Source organism: Chlamydotis macqueenii, chromosome 4 (assembly GCF_036417535.1).
Source record: "Chlamydotis macqueenii isolate bChlMac1 chromosome 4, bChlMac1.mat, whole genome shotgun sequence".
Taxonomy (NCBI): Eukaryota; Metazoa; Chordata; class Aves; order Otidiformes; family Otididae; genus Chlamydotis; species Chlamydotis macqueenii.
Window position 1 is genome coordinate 55,066,572 of NC_141559.1, and position 24,982 is coordinate 55,091,553.

At 41.7% G+C, this 24,982-nt stretch overlaps 2 protein-coding genes across 5 annotated transcripts in view; one reads left to right on the plus strand and one right to left on the minus strand.

The window, feature by feature from the left end:
• LNX1 (ligand of numb-protein X 1) overlaps positions 1-15,340 on the plus strand; it is a 65,363-nt gene extending 50,023 nt beyond the window's left edge. The window contains exons 7-10 of the mRNA XM_086747789.1: positions 4,626-4,803; positions 6,694-6,922; positions 13,819-13,977; positions 14,624-15,340. Coding sequence (XP_086603915.1) covers positions 4,626-4,803; positions 6,694-6,922; positions 13,819-13,977; positions 14,624-14,759 — 702 coding nt within the window. The 3' untranslated portion in view covers positions 14,760-15,340. The remainder of the gene's footprint in view (positions 1-4,625; positions 4,804-6,693; positions 6,923-13,818; positions 13,978-14,623) is intronic.
• Positions 15,341-16,236: 896 nt separating this feature from the next.
• FIP1L1 (factor interacting with PAPOLA and CPSF1) overlaps positions 16,237-24,982 on the minus strand; it is a 42,288-nt gene continuing 33,542 nt past the window's right edge. For 3 of the 4 annotated variants that reach the window (XM_086747791.1, XM_086747794.1, XM_086747790.1), the window contains 3 exons: positions 21,033-21,258; positions 17,279-17,416; positions 16,237-16,558 (listed from right to left, as the gene is read on the minus strand). In XM_086747791.1, the coding sequence (XP_086603917.1) occupies positions 16,411-16,558; positions 17,279-17,416; positions 21,033-21,258 (512 nt within the window). In that variant the 3' untranslated portion in view covers positions 16,237-16,410. The remainder of the gene's footprint in view (positions 16,559-17,278; positions 17,417-21,032; positions 21,259-24,982) is intronic. The other variant, XM_086747792.1, reaches the window with a different exon arrangement.

The following is a 24,982-nucleotide window of genomic DNA, read 5'->3' on the forward strand; positions in this document are numbered from 1 at the left end:
TTTTTTTTTTTAAAAACCCACCTATATTCATTCAGTGGTTTTATGTGTAAAAAAATATACTAGTATTTATTTATCTATTTTTATTTTTCTTTTTCCATGAAGTCTCAATCACAGCCCTTGGTAGGTGAGACTGGCTCAGCAGGAGTTAAACCAGAGAGCAGAGGCAGTGCTTGATAGCTACTACCCAGCAGCAAATAGTGCCCAGCTCATCATGCATCTGCAAGGCATTGCTTACTAATGAAGTAATGATTTCCTTAGGGAGATAAGTGTAGGACAGCAGTTAGCTGATGTTGCTGCTGTACAATTTCTAGTGATGCTCTGAGCACCTGCTAGCTTCTTCATGTTGGTCTGATTAATCGATAACACATGGGATTGTTTGGGAACATGACTTGTCTTCCATACAGTGCTTTAGATCCCCATTTGCTCTTCCTCTACCGAGAGGTGTTAAATGGAAGTTCTTCGTAAATCCCGCATTGTTTTGGGCAGCTGTGAAACTGAAGGACCAATGTGGACTTTGCAACTGTCCTTTGGAGATTAATGAATTACCTCTTGCTGGATAGACTGTGGCTTTTAGCAGGGTTTCCAGTTTGCCACAACAGACAGGTGCTATATAAGCACATCAGTAGACATGCTGCTGTGAGCTTTTGCCCAGTGCCACCAGTTGGGCAGTTTCCAGGGAAGATCACAGTCAAAAAAAAAAAGTAAATTCTGAGCTGTTCCTAGCTTCCTTTAACTTTGTGGGTGTGCAGTGGAGGGCTTGTATCAGAGAAAATTCTCTGGCAATAGATCAGTAGATGAGTACAGCCGGTTGACATGATGGGCTTCAGGCACGGTAAGCTTTTGGTCTGATACAATAATTACTGGAGAGTTATTTGCCCTTTTATAGGGTATGAGTGTGTCAGTTTGAATTTCTCTTGCTTTTTTTGCTGAAGGTTTAGCTGAACATAATTTGCAATTCAAGATCTTTAAATTCTAAGCTTTGGCAGACTTAAAATGTTGTTTTTAAATAGACATTAGTGCAGGAGGAATGCTTGCAAGCCTAGGGCCTGCTCAGCGTCCTAACACATGCTTCTGCTCAAAACCAAGGCAATGCTTGTTGGCCGCACTCTACCGTCAAGGGAGTTTCCTATGTGTGCGTTGCTTGATGAGTCTGCTACCTGCTGCCATCAGTGGAGTTGCTTTATTATGTGTGATTGATAGAGAGATTGCACACCAACTTGAATTCTGATTCCTTTTAAGGTGTTTTTTCCCCCTGAGCTTTCTTTGAGGGAAGCAGCTCTCACTGTAGAGCATGTATGTAAACGTGGGCTGAAATCTGCTCTCGAGCCTTGGCTGCATTCAGTGCCAAGAACAAACTCTAGCTTCCTGCAGCCGCCTTGCTCGTACAACGGCTCAGGAACAGCTTTTGGCCAAGCCGTTGCCCTCATGACAGCCCACTTCCATCTGGAAAGCGCGAGGAGGCGGCTCTCTGGTGAGCCAATGCCAATGGCAATCAGCCACGCAGCCAACAAGGCGCTGGAGAAAGAGAAGGATGGTCTGTAGTGACCACGTCCTTCTCCAGCGGCCGTGATGCCGGGTGTATGGTGTACTGGAGACTGGTCCTGTGCAGGCTCTCACGGAGCAGTTTTCCTGTGAATGGAGACAGGGCAGGCACAGCCCAAACTGTTCCGGCTGTTGCCTGGATTCAGAAGAGAGAAGATGTCAGAAACACTTTCTTGTGCAGCCGAGGTTGTTAAGCTGCGCTGTAACACATAAATGGGCCAGATGAAATTTCTTTGAAGTCAGTGGGAGCTTTGCCATTAATTAAATAGCGCTTGTTTTTAATTGGAACTGTTTCCTTACTCCTTTCTAGCAAATTGTCTCATACATAAAACAAATCTGTTGCACTGTTGCTCGAGCAGGCAACGTTCTCTGACCGTACGAGCAGGTTAGCCTTCAGGTGAAGCGCATGTTCCAAACAGACACCACCACCTCCTCTGCCTGCAAGACACGTGTTGTGGCTTTGATGTTGTGCTAATCTGCTGTAAATATTTATTTTGCTGTAAAAATATGGAAAAGAAAAAATTAAAAAGCGGAGGAGATGAAGTGTTATGTTTTTCTTCTCCTGACCTCCGAGGTCGCTTCAAAATGACGGAGCAGGACAATTGTTTAGAAGAGAATGCATTGAAATGCAGTCACTGATAAACATTGCCTTTTAACTGGTTTACTCATTATCAGCTGTACCTCCAAGAAATCTCTACGTGTGTTTACTAAGAAAGGCTTTGCTTTCCTTTCATCACTGCCTCAGCCAAGGCCTCAATTCCTTTCTATCTGCAACCCTGTGAAAAATGGCATGTGGAAGAGCAGCTTCAAAGGAAGACTGGTCCTACATGACTGAGCATACAAGTACCAGCACTTTTATGATTCTTCATTGAAATGTAACAGGACAATTTGTTACCAAGCACTGCTTTGAAATCTGCTTGTCTCCTCGCTGATTCCTCAAAACCAGAGTATTAGCTGTTTTATCAGCTAATGGTTTTGGTGTCTGAGACACGATTGATACTGCATAAGTAACAGGATTGCTCTGAACACTCAGAGCTGCCAGCCTAATTCCAATTTCATGTTTTGCTACACATTTTCAGCCTGCATACTTGTGAAAATTACTAGTGCCCCTATCCCACATGCTTCAGCAAGTGGCCTTTTCCTGATGGAAAGCCATTTCTTTCCAAGAGAAAAAGGACATTTTTTACAAACATGGATGAAACATTAAGTTTAGTTTGCACAAAGTCAGAACTACTATGTTTAAAATATTTACACCTTAAAGACAAAGGTGAAGGGTTAAAATTATCTGGACTGGAACATTTCTGTTTTTTAAAAAGGAATGTTGTAAAACCTTCAGAAATTTTTAGGTTAATTTGCAAGCCATAAGCCAAATTACTCTGACACAGTGCCTGTGTTCTGTTTGGGTCAGATGTGATATGTCCAAACAACTCTATCAGTATGTTTTTTGGCCCAGTGACTAAGAGAAGACCTTTTCCACTGATCTCTTTGCCTTTTTTTTTTGTTCCTTGAGCTTTGTGGCAGCCATGGTGCTTCTGCTCAAGCATCTAGAGATCCTTTGCTAAGCTGCTAGAAGGTTCTGGGGTTTGTTGTCAATGTTGCGTCACAGAAATCCTGGTGTGGCGTTAGTTCCACCAAACACACCTTTGAAAAAACCACAAACCAAAATATAGCCTGCCCTGCCCTGTAAAACAAAACAAAAACCAGCAGCAAAAAAATAAAGATCCCGAAACTGAAACTGTTTCAGTGCTATACACAGGCAAGCCCTCCGCCTACCTGTCCCCACACTACATCATTCCCACCAAGGTTGTCCCTTCTTTCCTTCCTACTCCCATAAAAACCTCCTTCATCCATTGTTGTCACTGTGGGAGCTGCTGTGGACGTGCCTGCCTCACCTTCTGTGCTGCTGGCCCAGGAGTTGAGATGGAATCTGGATCTCAGATTTCTTGGAAGAAATTAATGTGGTTTTAAATTAGATTTCTAGATTATTTTTGCATATTATAAATGTGAGGTCACACTTGTGAATGAGAAGGTTGGGGGTTTTTAAATATATATTTGAAATTTATTTAGCAGTGTGCTATTATGTCTACATATGAGCCTGGAATGGATGGTGCTGTTCCTGCAAGAGGGGCTGAGATCTTCAGGAGTTGATGCCAGGAGCCCAGCTTATGAAATACTTAAGGAAATCAAAGCAATTAACATTTAAGTCCAGACTTTCTGGAGAAGCATCCTTGTCTCTCAAACTCTTCTGTAAGAGATGGATGGACATTCGGTTCACAGGTTTTGTTGGAGCTTGTGTTGCCTCTCTGTCCCAAGGCTGCCTATGAGTTTTTTTCATCCTTGCTCATACGCTGGTTATTGCATGACCAGTGGTGTGTATGTAACTTTTCCTGTTCAGGGAAAGGAATAAGGGGAAACTGTCCTCAAACAGTAGAGCTGGCAGACCCAAAGTGACCTTTTAAGCACAAGTGCAAGGAAGAGCACCCTGGAAGCTGCTGGCTCTTCACTCTGTAAATGTCCTTCTCTTTTCCTGAACAGAAACACATATTCTTCGGTTGTGTTCTCATCAGTAACTTACACAGAAACCCAGAAGAGCAAATTAGTGTTCATCTTCTTATCTGTCCCCAAGACTTTTATTCCTTTAACCCAGGTGGACCACTTCTCATTATCCATACTGAAGATGTTCAGACTGCAAGCAGCAGGATAAAAACTGACCTGATAGGCGAAGATTTGAAGATCCCTAGTGATATTAATATCAAGAACATTTAAAAAAAAAAAAATCAGATTCCTTATTTGCATTTCAAAGACTTGCTTCTATTAGTCTCAACAGTAAAACACTTCTGATTTTGGTGGGAGCAGTGCCTGACTTTAACTATTAAAGCACAGATTATCTTGGCTGTAGCTCTGACTCCACAGATGCCTAAGCCCTGGAGAGAGTCATGCCTGCCATCTGGCCAGGCGTGGCAGGCGGCTGTGAACTGCTTCGGTATTCCCTCGACAAATATTCGTTTCAGCAGAGAATGCCTAAGCTGTCAGGGAGGTCTCCGTGCCCACTGTGTTTGTTGTTGCTGTTTTCTCCATCACAGAGCACCCTTCACGCTGTCACCTGTCACGAGAAGGTGGTGGCTGTCCGGAAAGATCACACAGAATCGCTGGGAATGACTGTAGCAGGCGGAGCATCTAACCGGGAATGGGATTTGCCTATCTATGTGATAAGTGTCGAACCTGGAGGAGTTATCAGCAGAGATAGCAGGATAAAAACAGGTAAAAAGAGAGGATTTTGAAAGCCTGCTTTAATTCAAAGACTTCCTTTGAAAAACAGAGGGATAGTGAATGAGCATCACACCCTGACATCTTCAGCCATCCCATAGATTTTGGGATGTATGAGACTAGAGGGTCTCAAGTCAGCTACCAGAAAAGGTATAATAGGCAGCAGTAACCATCTCTGTGAAGTGGGATGTAGCCTTATTCTGGACGGCGGGGGGGGGGGGGGGAAGTTTTTCACAGGAAAATGAGCTTGCACCACCATCTCCGAACTACTGAAATCTCCGTTGTGCAACCTTCATGGGTTTTTTAATGCAAAGTTTTGTGCTTGTTTGTCATATTATTCAGGGCTTTGAAAGAAATATAAAGAAGCAGAATTCCCATCATATATGAAGCAATGTTAGTGCCTTGTGGCTCAATATCATGTCTGGAAACATTGGCTTCGTAACTCCATTTGGTTCTTGATGTAACAGAGTGATAAAATTAATGCTCCTCCCCTCTGCATGAACAAGCCTTTAGAGTAAAATGAGGAGCACATTTTATCAGTGGGTTTTGTGAGAACAGGTAGGCAGTAGAGGGATGGTGAAACTCAGTTTTCAGGACGTTGCATCTCCAAGAGCCAAGTGCATTGGTACCCTGCATCCAGCAACCACACAGCTCCCCATTCCCTTGCCCTTCATCCTCTACGCTCAGCTTTAGCCTCGTCACTGCCCAGAAGCTGGAGTGAAATCCTGAGTGCAAGGGAAGCCCCACGAGCCTGGGTTGCAGCACCCAGCACTGGCACGCATGAGAACCTTTTGTTTGCGGGAGCTATGGCTGCTCATCAAAACCCGTGTAAGAACACGACAACAGGAGCAAACTAGCAGGTTTCCCCTTTTCTCCTGCTGGGAAATGACTGCCTCTCGGGGGATACATTTTCCAAAAAAATATTCATCATGAGGCAGACACCCAGCATGGAAAATTCAGCCCAGTTAATCTGATAAAATTAGAAGCAACTGAATACGTGATGTTGTAACAGCGCCATAAGCCCCCACTGTTTAGAGCGGCCCTTAGGCTGCTGTCTGCCTCATCAGGGCAGACCACAAGAAGAGGTTAATGGTTAATGTTCACGTCGCGCTGCCTGGCCTGCCAGTGAATGCAGCCCCTGCCTGCACGCAGGCAAGCGCAGAGGGCACCGAGGGAAGCCCTGGCGTTGGAGCGCGCCGCAGAGGGCAGCGGAGCACTTGGCACCGTGGCCACTTGCATGACATTAATTATGTCTTTATTGGTCTCCCTGTAGTAATTGAGGTCGTCTTTGCATTTTTCTCTGAAGCTGCTGTGCCTACATTATAAATAAGGCATACAGAAAGACATTTTGGCTTGCGGCCATTCAACCAGGCATTAACATTAAAATAATAATATGTTATTCTGCAAAGCAAGCTTTCCAAAGAGCCAGCTGGAGCGGCAGTCCTCAGCTGAGGGAGTGCTGGGAGAAAATCACCTTCGAGCTTTCAGGTTTCGAGCTGAGGTTGAGTACAAAAGTTGTTAGCTGGAAGTGGGCTTTGGAGACCTGGGCTAGCATGAGGTGCCTGTACCAAAGCCGCTTGGTACAACAGGACCCCAGCTTTGCCATTTGGCCACAGATGCAGGATGTGAAGTGACAAGAAACCAGGACCAAATTCTCCATTCAGCCCAGCCATGCTCTTGCCTACGGGGATCTAGCCCCTTCCTTCATGCGTGTGGCACGTTTCCTAGCATATGCTTCACATCCAGTTTAAACGATAGGATTAACAAACAGCCTCATCAGGCAGCAAGTTCTTGGCCCTGGCTTTGACTTGCTTGTCTGAGGGGTGGGGAGGGGATCCTGGAAACACTTGCAGGGTTTTTTAATGTCCATTTTATCTGTCTCAGGTGACATCCTTCTGAACGTGAACGGGATCGACCTGACGGGGGTCAGCCGGAGTGAGGCCGTTGCCCTGCTGAAAAACACCAACTCCTCGGTGGTGCTCAAAGCCCTGGAAATGAGAGCATGTGAAGCCCAGGAGGAGCGGGGCCAGCTGCCATCCCCCGAGGCCACGCAGGCCACCTCCGAGAGCAGCGAGTGGTTACCTTCCTGGGTTATGTGGCTGGGGCTGCCACGGTAAGTCCGCAGATTGCATCCTCTTGCCGAAGGAGAGTGGGAGGAAAGATTTATATTTTCTGGCAATTCTTTCTTTTGGCTTGATTCATTGCACTGACATCTTAATTAAATCCAGGCTCTGTCACAGACTTGACTCTAAATACCTCCCCTTTGTAAACGGGTGTGTGTACATAGAAAAATAGACATGCAGCTCCCCTTACAAGGGAGGAAAGGTTCCTGAATTGTTCCAGTCTTGAAAACATTCAGGATCCTGGTACTTCAGGAGTGAAAGGAAAAGCTTGCAGGGATACAGGAGGCTGCTGAACCCTCTAGGCTCTAGCTCTAGGCTCGACCACCCTGCAGAAGGCAGAGTTTCCCCTCCTGCAGCTCTCGAGCTGCACAGCCCTTCTCCGTAGCCAAATCCAGCTGAATTGTTTGACTTTGCCCAGATGTTGCAAAATGCGTGCAGTTGGCCGGTATTGCCGGATCACCTCTTTTAACCCCACCCCCGACTGAAAGAAGTACATTTGTCATACACAGGAAGCAGCTGTGTTGTCATTTCAGTAAGGATAATAAAAGCCACATCGCATGTCGTTAAGTTCTCGCAAACTCACTTGGTGAGCAGGGTCTATACCTGCAGCTTCAGCAACATTTTGTAAAGTATTAAATGAGGACATGTTGTGAATCTGTGAATACACAAAGCTAGCATCACACAGTTGAAATTCATTTTCTGTTTCAAGGAATGAAGAATTTAGCCTACAAGTTACTTTTGCCCACACTCCTAACCTTGGCAGCAGTTCAGAGTGTCTCATTCTCTTTTAAGGGAGGGCATGAAAAGATGGTCTGCAGAACAGGTGGGGTTTCCCTCCAGGCACAGTTTTGGGACTCATCTTCATTTCCTTGGCTCACAGAGCAGGTTAGATTCTTTCCTTCCTTCTGACCTGAGCCATTTTGAGCTCCTTCACCTTGCAGCAAGGTCTGCTCTGAGGACCAAGTGTGAGGGCCAGATGTGTTTTGGGGCTTGATCTGAGGCGAAAGATTCTGTAGCGCGTGCTGATGCACTGCAAGAGCAGAAGGCAGGCTGTGTGTCTGTCACCCACAGACGAAAGGTTCCTCCTCCAGTGGGGAGGACTGTGTCCTTATTCCTGTGAAAGAAAGGCAGTAAAAAGAAAAAAAAAAACAGTATATGGATGGCCCTTAACTTGTGGATGGCCCAGAACTTGCTACCCCAGGCAACAGTAAATTTTTCTCACCCAGTCTCACCACAGACAGGCAGGCCCAGGGAGGTCCTCATTCCTGCTCGCTGCTTCTGCACCCCTTGACCAGCTATGCACCAGCGTGAAGGCAGTGCTCCCAGAAGAGAAAGAGCAAGCAGGCTAGAGCCCTCATAGATGCTACAATCTGCAATGCCGAGTCTTGCCTTCAATCGCTGTCCATTGATAGATGGGCTGAATCAATTGCACCCCGCCAATGCCTGGCCTAGCCCTACCTTTGCTGTGATGTACAGAAAACTGGAGCTGCCTGGTCATCTTCTCCTACCCGCAGCTGCCTGAAGTCCTCATGTCCTCAGCAAAGTGACAGAGCTGAAGGACAGAGCTCCACAGTACTGCAGGCTTGCACCTAGGGTTTGAAATTTTGAAAGAAAAGGTTTGTTTTTTTTTTTCCCCATTTTAAAAGTGGTCTATAAGCACACTCTATTCCCCAGCTCTGAAGGCTGCGTGTGTGAAGCCATTTCCCCTGCTTTGCACTGAAGAAAAAGCAGCCCCAGTCTCAGAAAGGCTGAAGACAGGAACTGCATTGTAACTCTATCCCCAGCTGCAACCCCGCGCACAACGCACAGCGGGGCCCTTCTCCACCAAAGAAAAGTCGGGGGATTGGTATGCTGAGCTGGTACGCTGCTCTGAACATCAGACTGAAACAGGGACCAACACTGATCAGATGTGACAGTAACAAAGGTGTACTTTGTCCTTATTAGTAGCTGTTGGTTGAGTAGGAGTGTGAGGACCAGGTTTGGGTTTGCTCATTAGCTATTATCAGACTCGTCAGTCTTCCCCAGCATGAGTGTGCTTACCCTCCTACTCTTGTACTGATTCTCCAGGGCCCACACCAGACATCTGGAAGTCCTTCAACGAGTTTTCTCGCTAGGACTTGTATCACATTAACTCATTTCCCTCCAGGCTGAGCATTTAACCTTTTCCTATCTGGCTTTCAATTTGCTGTTGGCAAGGATCACGTCCCACTAGATCTCAAGGTATTGCCAGCAGGCTCACAGCATTTTCCAGGCTGTTAGAGAAAATTATTCTCTGTCCAAATAGATGTCTGACAGGTCCAGCTTGGCAAAGGTGGCTGATGTGCATCTATGGGACAAGGTGGTGAAGATTCACCTACCTTAATTAAAACCATTTACTGGAGGGACTGCTCCGAGATACCTAAGACCATTTGGTACAGCTGACGGAAAAGAAGAAATGTCAAAATCATGATTACACAGAATCATGCCAGGTACTTAGGAAGATGGGCAGGATAGGATACAACTACATAAGAAAAACTGAACAAATAGAAAAGGCAGTAAAGGTGTTAGGCCAGGAACAGGCATGATTGGAAAAAAAAAAAAAAGAAGCAGCTGAATGGTGGATACTTTAAATTCTGTTGAGAAGGGAAAGATGTGGCCGTAGACAAGCCATGGCAGTGCAGTACAATTAGCTATTCACAGCAAGCAAGACAGGGAGCGCAGAGGCAGCTTGACAGGGTGGCTAAGAGTGGGATGGAAACCAAGAGAGCCTTTCCTCCCATGTTCAAAAAAACCCACAGTTTTGATGAAAGTCCTGAGAAGGGTGGTCTCATAAGATGTGCTGTCTGACATGAGCCAAATGCTAGAGGATGTCTACAGACCTCTGTCCGTGACCAATGAAGTAGAAAACAGGGTAATGTTAATAATAGCTACACAATTAAGAGTACCTCCTCATCTTTGAGGTCTGTGTACTGTAAATGTCTAATTATCTGTACTAGTGCGGCACTTGCCCCTTTCCCAAAGCCTGCATACATGTTACAGAGACACAGACAAGAGGCACAAATATTGAGAGTCAGGGAATTAGGCCATTCTTCTGGAGCGAGTCAGTAGCAGCAGAATCAGAGGTTATCCGACTCCTCGCACCAAAGCTCAAAGCCTTGGAAAAGCCATCTTGCATAATTTTAACATTTGTAGATCTCACTTAAATTTCAGCCCTTTTCTTGTGAGATCTTAAAATTGGCCTCAGTCACTTTTATATGGCTTGATAGGACATAAACAACTCCTCTGTTCTTTCTGTAGTACAATCCAATGCGTGGCGGTTATAAAATAGACACACATGTGCAGCTGACATCTGTCAAAACTTGGACCACGTGCGAGCAGAGGGGCTGCGAGCTGGGCGTCGGGAGGGAACAGTGATGCAGGACCTGAAGTATTCCTGCCCAAAGACTTATTTCAGGGTAGCTAATTTAGTTGTTTGTTGTGGAGAAAGACAGGTCTCCTTTATTTTTGGAGGGAAATGTTGTCTTGAAGCATGCACAAAAGAAATAACGTGGAGCAGCTGGTGAAAAGCGTTTCCCTGGCCTCCTGATGTTTCTTCTACTCTTGCTTGTTTTCCTGCTCTCCTTTCTTTGCTCTCCTCACATTTCCTTCCCCCCATTAGCACTTAAAAATACTTTATAGATCATCCTGTCATAACATTTACAAACATTAGTACTTTACATGAGTGGTTTTCTTCATCTGCAAAGTGAGATGAGAAAGACAGGAGATGGCCAAAGTCATTCTGCAAACCAAGGGCAGAACTGGACATAAAACATGGAATTAGGACAGAAACTCTCCCAAATTGACTTCATCTGGGCTGTAGGATTCTGATGGGAGTAATTCTTAAATATTACTGTGCTCCACTGCCAGTCATCTATTGTAACGGAGCAGGGGGAGGGGCTCGTGCTTTTCATACCTGTTACTGCTGAAGTTGGGCGGGTTTTGATTCCCAGAGCATGAGGATACTCACGCTTCACGAAGAGCAGCAGGGAACTGTACATTTAACTACTTGAAAACAGGCACTTTCAAATTGCTCTTGCATTAGTAACTCATGCAGTTGTAGTTATTTCTTATGACAGGATTCTGCGTCTAGACACTGTTTATCCTCAAGTCTTGAATCTGAGGCAAATTCACACATAAATTACTCCTTGTCCTCAGCTTTCTGACCTCTGGAGCATTTACAGATAGAGACCAAAGACTGTGAGCTGCTCTCTTCCAAAGCAGAAGACAGTTGTCCTTGGACCAGTTGCAGTTTAGTGGGTTATGGCAGTTAAACAGGGTCAAAACACACAGACTGGGGCTTTTGTTACCACAGAGAAGTAATCTATTCAAACGCACTAAGCATCTTTGGATGATGCAAGCACTTATTTCATTTTCTACACAGCTGTAAACAGAGCCAAATGAACTAACTCCCTTTGGGCTGCTCTTTGCTCAGGCAGAGCAGGCATCTCCGCTTAGGTACTAAACTATTTGGAGCAAGCGGGAACAGCATTTTAAAGTAGCTCAGATTTGCAGATGCCTGCCTCCCAGCATCCTTTCCCCATTTCTGACAGCACTGATGCATAGCTGAGGGATGGTGTACTGCCACGATTATACCCTGTATCCCACAGCACGGAGATACCGAACCATCAATTTAAAGATGTAAACACCACCTACCCACTCCTATTCTGTCAAGAGTCAATCTCTAGCTATGGCCAGTGTCATGGGTTGGCCCCGGGTTGCACCAGGCACCCACGCAACTCCTCACTCAACATCCCCAGCAGTACAAGAGGAAAATAGGGAGAACGAGAGTGAGAAGTGTCATGGGTCAAAGTAAAAAACAGGGAAATCACTCACCAATTGCTCTTGTGGGCAAAACAGACCTGGCTTGGGGAATTTAACCTAAAACATTTAATTACCAGTTGGAGTACTGGGAACGTGAACACTTTGGGAAAATCCCTTTCCTCCCTTTTTACCATATTCAGCTTCACTTTAGCACCTCTCCTCCCACATTCCTGCTCTCCACTGCCTTGTCACAGCAGGTTACACCCTGTCCGTTTGGTGAGGTGACAGATAGTGCAGGAGGCTGGAGTCAGGACAGAGTAGTTTCCCTCTGCTGCTCCTTTCTTCCCATGTGTTTCCTCTGCTCTGGCAGAGAGAACAATCCTAATGCTAGTATGCTGTGTCTATTTTACTTAAATTTAGAATACATTTTGACAGCAAGTATGTATTTCTGCTTTGTGGACTGATGGAGACTGTGTAAGTATAACCTTACAGACTGTATGTACGGAATGCATGTAAGCCTTGTTTGTCTTCACTGCGTTTTCTTCTCGTGTCTTTAACTGCTCAGCTATTTTTTTTCTAAGGCATTAGGATTTAGCTGATCACCTTGCAATTTCAGCAACGTCCTTAAGGCAGTGAGCATAACACCAGGCAGCAGAGACCCCTGCCTCCCAAAATCAACACTAGGTAATAGCACTAACGGCTGAATCCTGGCATCGCTTGGTCATGACCTTGATAAGTACCATCAAACAGAGAGGGTTTAAGTGATTTTGCACATTGGTGTCCACAGACGGTAAAGCAGTAATGCCTGGCTGCTGAGGAAAGAAGCAAATGTCACCTGTTTCTTACATTAAGCAGCCAGTGAATTCTTACGCAAATATTATACACCTACCATCCTGGCAGCAGGTGACTATTTATAGGTCCTGGGGGACTAATCTAGTTTTACTATAAAATCCTGCTGTGAAACACAGCAAAAGCATTATTTGACAAATAACATTTTTAAAAAGCCAGGAATATTGGTCCTTAAGATAAAGTTATTTCTCCTTCTACAGGTAAGTGTCAGCTGCTTCTTAGAAATCTAAAGAGTCTCTGAACAGAGCTTGTTAACAGTTGCTTGCTGTAGACCAGCCCATAATTGCAGATTTGGAATAGCCAAAGGATTTTCAGGCTCTCTAGTCATTCCTGGGTACATTGCTAATGATGAGTGGGTTAAGTATTAAATATAATTTCTATTGCTCTGTAACTAATTAAAATAATTGTTTTTCCTGCTTGTTAAAAAAAAAAAAAAAAACAACAAAGCTGGAATTGAAATTAATGTACTCCGAGCAATAGGCAGTGTAAGAGTCTAATAACCTTACTAGTCTTGCTTTCTCCCATTCCCTTTTCAGCTAAGCTTTGACTCAGCCTTACTTGCAGTATCATAAAATACACTCAAAAGAAAAATGGAGTGAGAAGCAGATTTTAGGTCTCTTACTATAAAATCCTGTGTTAATCATTATAGTGAGGACAAGCAAGCTTCTTGACAGCAGCCTCAGTCCTCCAAAGCACTGACTGACATGGATAGGCTTCTCTCGTCTTCCATGCTGCGACTTACCAAGTTACTTGACAAGAAAAGCTCAGGATCTGATGCTCTTTGTGTCATCTCTGTGATTTTTGTAATTCTGGCTCATTTCATTGACCTTGAAATCATTTAGCTTTGTCATGTACCACAGTAATAAACACCTGACCACGTACAGGCTCTTATCCAGAAGATAAAACAATTCCCTGGACTGTACAAGGTAGGTGAAATACAGTTTCTGGAATGACGGTTTATAAAAATTAAATCCAGCCTCAGTTAAGTGTTTTTCTCCATCACTTTCAACTGCAACAAGATCATTTGCATAAACAATTACCCTATGAAACAAGTAATTTTGCTTTCAGGATAACTGGTTGTGGAAAGCAGCACTACAGAAACAGAAGGGAAGTACAAGTGTCTAATACAGTGAAACTTTGGTGCTATTTTGCATCTTCAAAACACTCTATGGGTGTACGAAAAGGCAGATTCGTCATTAATGACTCATCAGAATCTAAAGTTAACCATAAGACATTTAATTATACTGGTTTGTTTCAGGTATTTGTACAGCTGCAAAGAAATCGTATTACGAAGAAATACATCTGGAAGTCTTGGCTTCAGCATTGTAGGAGGTTATGAAGAACATACTGGGAACAAACCATTCTTTATCAAATCCATCGTTGGGGGAACACCAGCATATAATGATGGCAGAATTAGGTAATGATAACTAATGAAAAGTAGCATTTAATTAAGTCTTTCATCTAGGACTCACTGATACAGAACTAACCCTGACAGCTCTGGAAATACGGCATAGAGTGTCCTGAACTTTAACAGATTTGCCTTCATAGTAGAATGTTTTCATCTGTCTAGCAATCACTAGTATATGAATGTGTATGAAGTTCAGTCAGTTTGATCTCTGGGGTAGCACAAAGCATGCCAGCACAGAGCAACTTTGCCACATCCCCAGCTCAAAAAAACCCCAAGCACCCACCCACTTTCCCTGAAAACACCAATACAATTTCAGAGAGTAAACACAGAATTATGGAGCAAACTTAAATCAATTAAGAAGTCTCAAAACACGGTTTGCTCAGAACACAGATCATTCCCACCTGAAAGAACTATATCCTGTTGTCTTTCAAATATATCCAATTAACTATAAAGCTGTATGGAAGAAAACTCCAAGTGAAGTATTTTCACCTGCTTTATTTCCTTCTTCATGAACAGCAGTTAGCCAGAGAAGGACAGTAATCCTCCTTTCTACCCCTTCCTCCCAGCTTAAGGATATGCTTTGGCATTTGCAAACATTTAAGATAAGAAGTCACCTTGTTTAATTGTTCTCTCACATTTGCCTTTGGTTTTTCAGATGTGGTGACATCCTCCTTGCTGTCAACGGCAGGAACACATCAGGAATGATGCATGCCTGCTTGGCAAGGATGCTCAAAGAACTGAAAGGAAAAATTACTCTCACAATTGTGTCCTGGCCTGGCACTTTTTTATAAAAGAACTCTTCATGGAGAGTACGACAAGGAATTTAACACAGAAAAAAGATGGAACATGAGTCTTTGCTTTTTGTGGGGTCAAGTATGTGTTTATAAATAAAAGGTTTGTAAAATGTCAACCTGCACGTCAAGAAAAGTCAAATTTAGGCAAAGCAGGGAGACCTATCAGAGAATCACTTCAGAGAGACTTAAGCTACAGACTTAAGTCTTTCTTTCCTCATGTTCTTAAAGGTTTGTTTTTGTTTTATATATATATATATATATATATATAAATGCATTACAATAATAATGAAATTTAAGGAGCAGCAGCTCCTGCTCACCCACTTTATTTTAATTTACAAAAAGAAATCCTTGAATAACTTATTTATCCTTGAATAATTTATTGGAAAAATTTATTGCCATTTTTCTAGTTGCAAAAATCAGATGAAGGTTTTTATCCAACACATTAATAGCACTTTGATTATGTGTATTTTTCATGGTCAGCATGAAGCTGGTATCTTCAAGACTTTCAAGTACTGTTTGTTAGTCTGTAAAACTGTGAATTAAATTTTAAAATAATTAAAAATAACCGTAACTGCGTACTTGTAGAGACATTATTTTCATCCCAAACCCAACAACCTAGTTTCCCTGGTATGTTTTGATTAATACTGTTAAATCTAGGATTTTTATATAGAACTATTGGTTTTAAGGAAGTACACTGCACCCTGCTAATACCATCAAGTAAGTCTTCTAAGCAGCACCCTGACAGGGCAGGACAATTTTTGCAGGACTGCCATGCCAATTGCACTTGATACCATTCTGAATGGAGTAAATCTGAAAGTGATGGTGGTCTTTTATTTTTCTTAAAATAGTTCTTTGCCTTTCTCTGCAAATTACCCATGGTCCAAAGTCTTATTTTTTCCTTACAAGCTAGCAATGAGAAGAAGGTATGTTTGTTAATATTTATCATGTTAAGGACAGCTGTTGCCCTAGAACAAAGACTAAAATGAACTTTCTCTTAAGCCACTGAAAAGCAGCGGGGATGATTATCCAGCTTAATTCACTCTTATGCAGCCACACAAACCAGACATAATTTCCGAGTGTATGATCACCACACTCGGTGTTCCATCAGACTAAGAACAATCAGCACCTTTCCCAGTTTCCCTAATTTTTTTCATTTCACCTTAGTACAAGGTTCTTGAAGAGTCGGCAATTCCTGCCTGTTGCTGTAGTGAAGGATGACCTTTTCAAACGTGAACTCCAAAAGCTATGCTAAACCCACACTGGTCCAGATGTTGGTGTATCATAAAGTGAATGCACACTGTTTCTCAAGTCAGTAAAATAATAACCTTCCCACGAGCTTATTAAAAAAAAAAAAAAAAAAAGGAGACAATTTAATACAAAGAATTTAAGCCCTACATATATTGTAAGAGCATAAGTCCCTAGCTGCATGATGTTTTCTCACTATTTCTTAAAAGACAAAGTCAGTCCAGGAATCTTAACATGAAAAATTCATTCTTTTATTTTCAAAAAACCAAAGTAACCTTTGATTTCAAACTAAGAGAACAAGATTAAGAGCAAATTTATTTTAATATCCAGAAAAATAACAAGATTTATAGTAATCTATTTCTGGCACTAATATATATGCAAGTAGGCAAAAAATCACACAAGCCTATTCCACAGGGGCAGCTTCAGTGTTTTCCTGTTCAGGAGCAGGTTCACCGCTGGCTTCTTTTCCTTCTTTGCTTCTTTTGGATTTTTTGTGTTTGTGCCTTCTGTGGCTGTCCCCTTCTTCACTGTCGTGACGACGTCTGCTGTTACTAAATAAAGAGAAAAAATACCTCAATTGCATGACATTTTAGGCCCCGTTCAACTACAGAGTACAAAAAAACCAGCCTTTGCATTCGTATTTGAAAACTGGCACCTGCTCCTATCCCGATCCATACAGTATTTGGACGTCAGTGCCAAACTGAATTTTTCATGGAACAATACATACGTTCACCCATCCTGAACTTTTTGCTGGGAAATTGGAATGATTTTTCACGTTTGTGACCATATTCTAACAGCAGTATTTTTAATAATGCCATGTCCCGATGGGCATCCCTTAACATTCTTATTGACCCTGTTCCTGGCCTTAACCTTTATTTCTAACTTAAAAAGGATCAAGGTGAACAATTTCTATTAAAGGGCCGTGAGGGTTACTTCCCTTACTAAGAATCACTGTTGAGTTCTTATGTTAATGCTGCTGAATGTCAGCTTCACTCCACCTCTTTCTGACACGCCATTTTTACCCTTCCTCCCCAAATTCATAACTTCTGTTCACTAGCTAAGACTGTCACATACATCATTCAATATGAAGTTACCTGGGGCCAATATAACTTTTTTCTGTCCACATTTTATATGGCAGACTTATTCCAAGTAGTACATCTAAGTGTTTATAGTCTTTCCACAAAACTCCAGTTTGTTTGGGGTTCTTCTAAAAATTTACTTTATTTTTTTAAACTGTTCAAGTCTTTCGTATCCTATTAAAAAAATCAAACCTTCGAGATGACTTGTGTCTTGTCTCTTCTTTCTCTCTGTGTCTCCTGTCTCTGTGTCGGTCTTCTTTCTCTCTACTTGTTCTATGGCGGTCATAGCCTCTTTCTGCATAGTCTCTGTATCTGTATCGTTCTTCATCACTGATTAAAAAAGGAGATATTTTCAACACAGTAACATCAAGCAGTGTATCTATTAAAAAAATAAATTCTTACACACTCTCAAGATGAATGACAGAAAAATCTTAATGTTGCTTCTGTGTTTCTAAATGAGATCCACAACATATGCTAAAAGGACATTAAAGATCTTCACCTTACATGCTAGACTTCTGTGGTTAATGCAATCTTGAAAGGGGATTGTTCAATAAAATGAAAGGAAAGACGACAAGAGTGTCACATCAAGTTTATACAGGAGTTATCAAGCAGTTAGCTTAAACCTGTTTCTAGCTGCGAATTAAGTACAATCCAAATAAAATTTAGTAACATTTTCAGATCAGTTTGTGTAGCACTTAACACTTACAGGCACACTTTTTGACTATTACACCATTTGGATAAATTAAATTAAATTTTGATTTGATCTAGGTCATTACATCAGCTTTAAGAAAGGAAAAGCTAGGTGCAAAGAGACCAACAGTAAAATATGCTCAATGTTTTGGGTTGCTTTTAAAATTAATTTCTCCCCAGTGCCAATGCTGTCTCTACTTCCATTCCTCTCTCGGATTACGACCACTGCTGCCCTGCCACAATATTGGTAAAATCCCCTAAATATTACAGGCAGTACGAGAGTTTAAAAGCTTTTCGGATTTTGACTTGATGAAAAGGGTAGTTCTAAGAATTTAGTTAAATTAAAAAAAAAAAAAAAAAAAAAGCAAGTGCAGTATCTACAGTCAGCCTACACCACTCAAACGCTACATTAGCACAGCTTAAAAAGGGATGCTCATTTTATCATTGCTCTACCAACAAAATCCTACCCAGATAGTGTGTCCCATGTCATTTGACAATGAGACTTCAATACAAACTAATTTACTGTAACTATTTATGTATCAACATGAAGTCTTTGTAACCATAGTTGGGAAGATCCCTACCAGGTCCTAAAGAAAGGCACAATGTGACCAGGCTTTCTGAGGCAGTTATTGAAACAGGTAACAATTTAGATAGTATCAGGCTGACAAAAGCCAAGTGTTTCATGCTTTCCCTCTTTGCCAACATTTACCATAAAATAAAGTTTCTTCCTGAGGTCCCTGACAGCAGCAGAACAGATCAGATCACATAAGGAGAACAGCTCGAGCCTAAAGAGACTTCTCATGTCCTGGAGCAATGAGAACTTAGATCAAAACATTTTATCTGCCATAACTTGGATCCTGTGGCCATTTCCCAAGTGAAGACATTACATTAGTGATTGTTACAGCCATGCATGACAACTCAGAGTGAGAAGGGTGAACGCCTGATGCAACAGCACTAGTCTGTCCGTGAAGCTCTGGATGATTACATGAGCTTTCCTTGCTATGAACTTTTAACTATTACCTCTTGTCCATTCTCTGCACACCTTGAAAAAGAGCCTGGCTCTATCTTCTCTATAACCACCCACTGGGTAGTCAAACATTGCCTTTAGGAACCCTCCTCATCCTTCTCCTTTCAAGATAAATGAATTCCATCCCCTTAGCCCTGCTAACCACTTTGTCAGCACTCCGCTGGACTCTTCAGTCTGTCAATGTCTTCTTTTTCACACCAAGGGTCCCAAAACTGGGCACAGTACTTTGCATGTGGTATCGCGTGCCAAATAAGAGGGGAATAATGGCCTTATCCACCTGCAGGCTATACTCTAATGCAGATCACTGCATTTTGACCTTTATCGCACACTGAGTGCCAAACTCCATTCAATTTGTTGTCCACCAGGACATCGTCCTTTCCTGTAGCTGCTTTCCAGTCAGCCAGACCCAAAAGTCTTTCCAAAACTGACAGCAACCCAAAAAGAACAGCATCTTCTCAAGAGGGCAGAGTGAGATATATTGTAAAAACACACACAATTTCATGTCAGTATAGTACAGTAAAGGTAGAATATAATACAAAGACAGGTGAAGGTTCACTTTTAAACCACATTTTGGTTATACTAACAGAATAAAAATACTTCCCATTTTCTTACAATTTTAAGAAATACTATAGCACAAATACAGGCTTTTTATCTGGAAAATAACCACACAGGAAACATAGAAAGCAGTCATTTCTAAGCAGTAAAAAGCTGAAGATCATGCTTACTCCAAACCTCACCACAGTGTCACTTAAGCGTAAACAAATAGATTTTAAATAAAAGTAATGCATCTGTGCAGCCACTGAAATAGTTCACATTCTCTTTCTCATAGCTCATTTCATTTTATTTTCTTAAGTGCATGGAACTGAAAAGAAACCTTCTTAAAAAAAAAAAAAAAAAACAAAAAACCAAACACCAAAAAACCCATTACATCTGCATGTTCTGTCTTAAGCCTCTCCCACCTTCTCTGTGACTCCCAAACCAACTTATACTACTTAAGGGCCTCCTGTTTTCTTACACAGTCATGTGGCAACAGCTTTGCTACAGATGGTGGATAATTTAGTCACATAAAAAAGTTGAAGCCTGCTCTTCCCCCTCCTTTACAGATAACTCTGGCAGCAGCACAGAGACTTCTCTAGGCCTGGAAGCTATTAAGGTTCATTTCAAGCACCCTTGAATGACCAGGCTCCTTTCTGGCCTTCAATCAAGCTGTCTGAGAAACAGATGTTTAGATTGGTTTTGAGTTCGTAGAAACTGACCCTAGAACATAGCACACGCACACAGGAGAGGACATCATCACATCTGCATACGTGGAAAATCCCCTATCTTGCACCCACTTTGGGCCTTCAGCTAACAATCATCATGCAAAAAATGTCATCTCTCCACCAAAGTGATGTTGACTCCGGGTGTGTACTCCCTACAGCATAAAACCGCTGGTAAAAGCAATCTGCCTAACAGCTAACGTATGTATTCTGCAAAAACTGAAACTTAACAAAAAACACTGAGAAAAGCATCAAAATGTTTACAACAAAACACTTAGCAAATAATGAGCAAAGTAAATTAAGATAAATCTGGCAAGCCAATAGACCTCTGCTCTATGGAGTCTAGCAAGCTTTAAATGCTTTGTACTTGTGCATATGAACACAGAACAGTTACAGCTTTTTTCTTTCTTTTTTCTTCTTTTTAAAAGCAATTAGAGTTGACAGTTAAATAAATTTATCTGCCATTATTTTCATCATCTGCCTGAAAATAAAAAAAAAGGTTCTTGACATTGAAATAACAGTTTTAAGAAAGATACGACAGACTATTATCCAGCCAGTACTAATGACCAAACTAACCCTTTTAGCAGCTAATAACAGCATTAATTAAGGTCAAATATAGCACCACATTGTTCTTAGCACTTAATTGTCAACTAAGATTTATTCAGTACTTTTATAGATTTTTCTAGAACTACTGATGTCAAAGACAGCTCATTCACAGGGCTTAAATCACACCTTTAACCTGGAAAGCGCTATGACCAGTTTGGACATATACTGTTGTTTTTACACTTCTGTTTTGCATTTAAAAATTTAGTTACAGTTTCCAAGAGAAAAAGTGGAAGGGGAGAAAGCCACACCCTCTAGCTCTTTGGATTATGCAGCTGAATACTAAATTTTAATGTTGAAGTACACTATTTAACACAGACACAGGCTTTTGAGCAGAGTTACAGTATGCCTAAAATATTTCACTAACCTGTTGAACACACTTGGAGTTGGACTGTGATCTCGGTCCCTTTCCCTGTCTCTGGTACGTTCTCGATCTCTGTCTCGATCCCGGTCACGATCCCGATCACGATCTCGGGATCGCTCTCTCTCACGTTCCCTGTCCTTCTCTCTTCGTGCATAGTAATCCCACTGCTTGCTGGTGTCCATAAGACTAGACCACGAAGGAGCAGAACCTGCAAGGTGCGGAAAGGTGACTAAAGAAAAAGACGCAGGTATTAGAAAGAACAAAATCAGATGCCATATGAAAACTGTAATGCTACTTAGGCATGACAACACAGACGTTTGTCAGCCTCCTCCAATGACATTTTCCAATCTTCCCCTTTCACATAAAAGTTAACTCTGAGCAAACTCTGCATTTTTTCCATGATGCTAATAAAGGCCTTTGGCACTCATTTAAATACTCGTTATGAAGATGTACAGAACCAGGATGTACACCACAAGACTATCTAAATCCTTTGGGGGGGGGGGGGGGGGGGGGGGAATTACAAATACTGTGCAAAGATTTGCTGAAAGAATCTGATTTTATGCGGTCAAATGGCTTTGTTTTGGCGGAACAACAAAACAAAAACAACCAGAAAGTAAACTGCCTTTGAAACTCAGTGGCTCTGAAAGTACAGTTCAGAAAAATAAGGAAAAAGGAGGCTTCCAACTTCATATTTAGATGCTACTATTTTTATGTTTTGTCCTTTAAAACAATTGTATTTAAGTTAGTTTAAGTTAGAATGTTCTCATTCACTAATTTATATTCTATACTGTTCTTTGCCATACTTTTCTGATTACAGCACGTAAAAGCAACTTTGGAAATATATTCCAAAAATTCATTCTGGGGAGAAGAAATAACACTCCCACTTATGCTTTGTAAGATATAACTTCTAATGAATACTCGTTACTATCACTAAAATAGAATAGTTTCAGAAAATTAATTATATTATCTTTATCTAAAATCTGGTATGCTTAAGAAGTTAAGAAGGAAGTCACAACACTGTCTTGTGAGCTTTTTAGGTAACCAGCAACGGGAAGAAAGAAGGGACGCGCCTCTCCGTTGCTTTCTGTCAACTCTGATGTAATAAAGAACTACTACTCTTAATACCCCGGTTGTTCTGTCCTGCCCTCCCTCTCCAGAAGCCCCATGAACGAGAAACAAGGGCTGCAGGATTTAACTGGAAACAGCACTCTCTAGCGGACTTACAGTACAGAGGATTTCCCACTTTCTGCTTAACTGCTTTGCTAGCGAATGATAACATAGCCTTCAATAAATCGTTTGTTTTGAGTTCCACTTCATTATCTATAATATGAGAACAATTATTCACTTGACTCCATGGCATCACGAAGAAACATTAATAGTATAATTAACATAAATATCCACTGAACAATGTAAAGCATGTTACTGATGCTATATTTAATACTATTGAGTTATAAAACCAGTGGCTTCTCCTGACAGCTCTGTTCAGACTGCCTTGCCTGCAACATCTGGGGCCTGCCTGCCCCAGAAAGCTTTGGCAGAAGCTTAAGACAGCAGTTTGCCAAGCATCCAAAGGAGGAATACAAAAGACCTTTTGAGCAGGCAGTGGAGCAGGAAAAAACACTTCATTGTTAAAACACATATGCAATGAAAAGCATTATAATTATTTGAAAAGCATTTGTATGAGGTTTTGCCTCTAACAAAATGCTTGATGCTGCTTCACTTCAGGGCTACAGAGAAAATGAGGAGTTAACATAAAAAAATACCCTAACACAATAGTATGTTGTTCATTATACTGCCAAAACCTGAAATTCTTTTAAGGAAAGCAGCCAGAAATAGCAAAAAAACAGCTGGACTTTAAAGACTGCTAATTTCCTTGACTTGCCACTATGTCAACAACGTATGTATGGTCTACAAGATGTGAATACACTGGCTGCCAGAATATTCTGATCTAAAGTGTAAACTTAAGTTTAACTTCAGGCGTATACTACAAAACAATTATTCTTATTAATTGAAGTACAAACTTTTATGATAAATTTTGGTTACTCCTTCATATCTGCAGTAATTCTAATCAGACAAAAGTATGTCATTTCCACCCCTATAACCTGAGATAAACCAGTTTTTGATACTCTGCGCATTTTTATGTCTGCATTTTCACCAGTAATTATTCTCAACACAGAAGCAGCTTACTTTCTACTATGAACTGGTGTTCTGCATTTCTACTTAGAATGAAGTAATTTGTCACTTTTAGTAGTTGTACATGGATTATTCCAATAATTTCTACAAAAAGAAAGACACTTCCAAAGTTTAACTCTGATTTTATTTTTAAAACACGAAGAGAGGGAGCTTTGAACAGTTCTTGTTTTGGAGACTTAAGTCCTGTTTCGGAGATGGTTTAAAACTTAAAGCTGCATGGTGTCACAGTATAAGGCAAACTACTAATGCATCTTCTTTGTGCCTTCAAAAACTACTGACTCTCAAACTGTTTCTGTAATGCTAAATTTCTTGCAAGTTCCTTAGATATAAAGAACATTTAGAACACAGAACAGAAGTGCTTGAGGAAAAAAGCAAACAAGCATACAATACAAGTAGTTTCCCTGGCAGACCAAACGCAGTGCCATGTAGAGACTGCTCAATAAAATTAAAAGATCTGATGGCAAAGGTGGCACTGAATTGTGAAATGATTTAAGAACAAGTTGAAGAAACTGCATTGATGTAGTAGAAGAGTACAATGACAAAACACATATTCTTGAAGCTATGAGTTAAGAATATTATTTTACCATGTGGTCTTCCTAATGGGCTTGCAGTGGGAAACATGCCTGATCACTAGGGAAAAGACACCAAGGCATGAGATCAGCAATTTGAATACGCAGAAGAAAGGCTGGAGCCTTAATCAAGAACGGTATTTTTTGCAATGCATTCCATATGATCATCTTCCCCTGCAATTTTTACAAAGCCAGGAAACACACAGACTGGCAAAGAAGATAACGGGTTGGAGATTCACTGCTATCATCCAGAGCAACTATTAAATAAATATACTTAGCAATTCTTAATTAAAATGATGATCTGTACCCTACTGCACTGCTCAGTCCTCAATTTACCTACATTCTGATGCACGGAGAGCACTGATGAAATACTCATGTTGTGAGACAGCAATTTTAAGTGTAAGATGCTGGCCAGGAAAACATCTTTCACTAAGAGACGAACAACAGCGATAAAATGCCACTGAGTCAATACAGACCAAAAAATCTGTATGACAGGCACAGCTCAGAGACAATTTGCTTTGTCCAGCAAATATGAAAGCTTTTGCCACAACATGGATGCCAGACACATAGGCAAGATGGAAGCAGACCAGGAAGATGGAAGCAGGCACTAGGCATGTGGCTGAAGGCAAAGTCTTGCTCCTAGGTTGGGGCAATCCTCAATATCAGTATAGACTGGCTGATGAATTGATTGACAGCAGCCCTGAGGAGAAGGACTTGGGGACACTGCTGGACAAAAAGTTAAATATGAGACGGCAATGTGAGTCTGCAGCCCAGAAAGCCAATCACATCCTGGGCTGCCTCAAAAGAAGTGTGGCCAGCAGGTCGAGGGAGGTGATTTTACCCCTCTACTCTGCTCTTGTGAGACCCCACCTGGAGTACTGTGTCCAGTTCTGGAGCCCCCAACATAAGAAGGACATGGACCAGTTGGAAAGGGTGCAGAGGAGGGCCACGAAGATGATGAGAGGGGCTGGAGCACCTCTCCTATGAAGACAGGCTGAGAGAGTTGGGGCTGTTCAGCCTGGAGAAATGAAGGCTCCAGGGAGACCTTATAGCGGCCTTCCAGTAGCTAAAGGGGGCTTATGAGTAAGATAGGGACAAACTTTTTAGCAGGGCCTGTTGTGATAGGACAAGGGGTAACGGTTTTAAAATAGAAGGCGGTAGATTCAGGTGGTAGAAATTTTTTTTTACTAT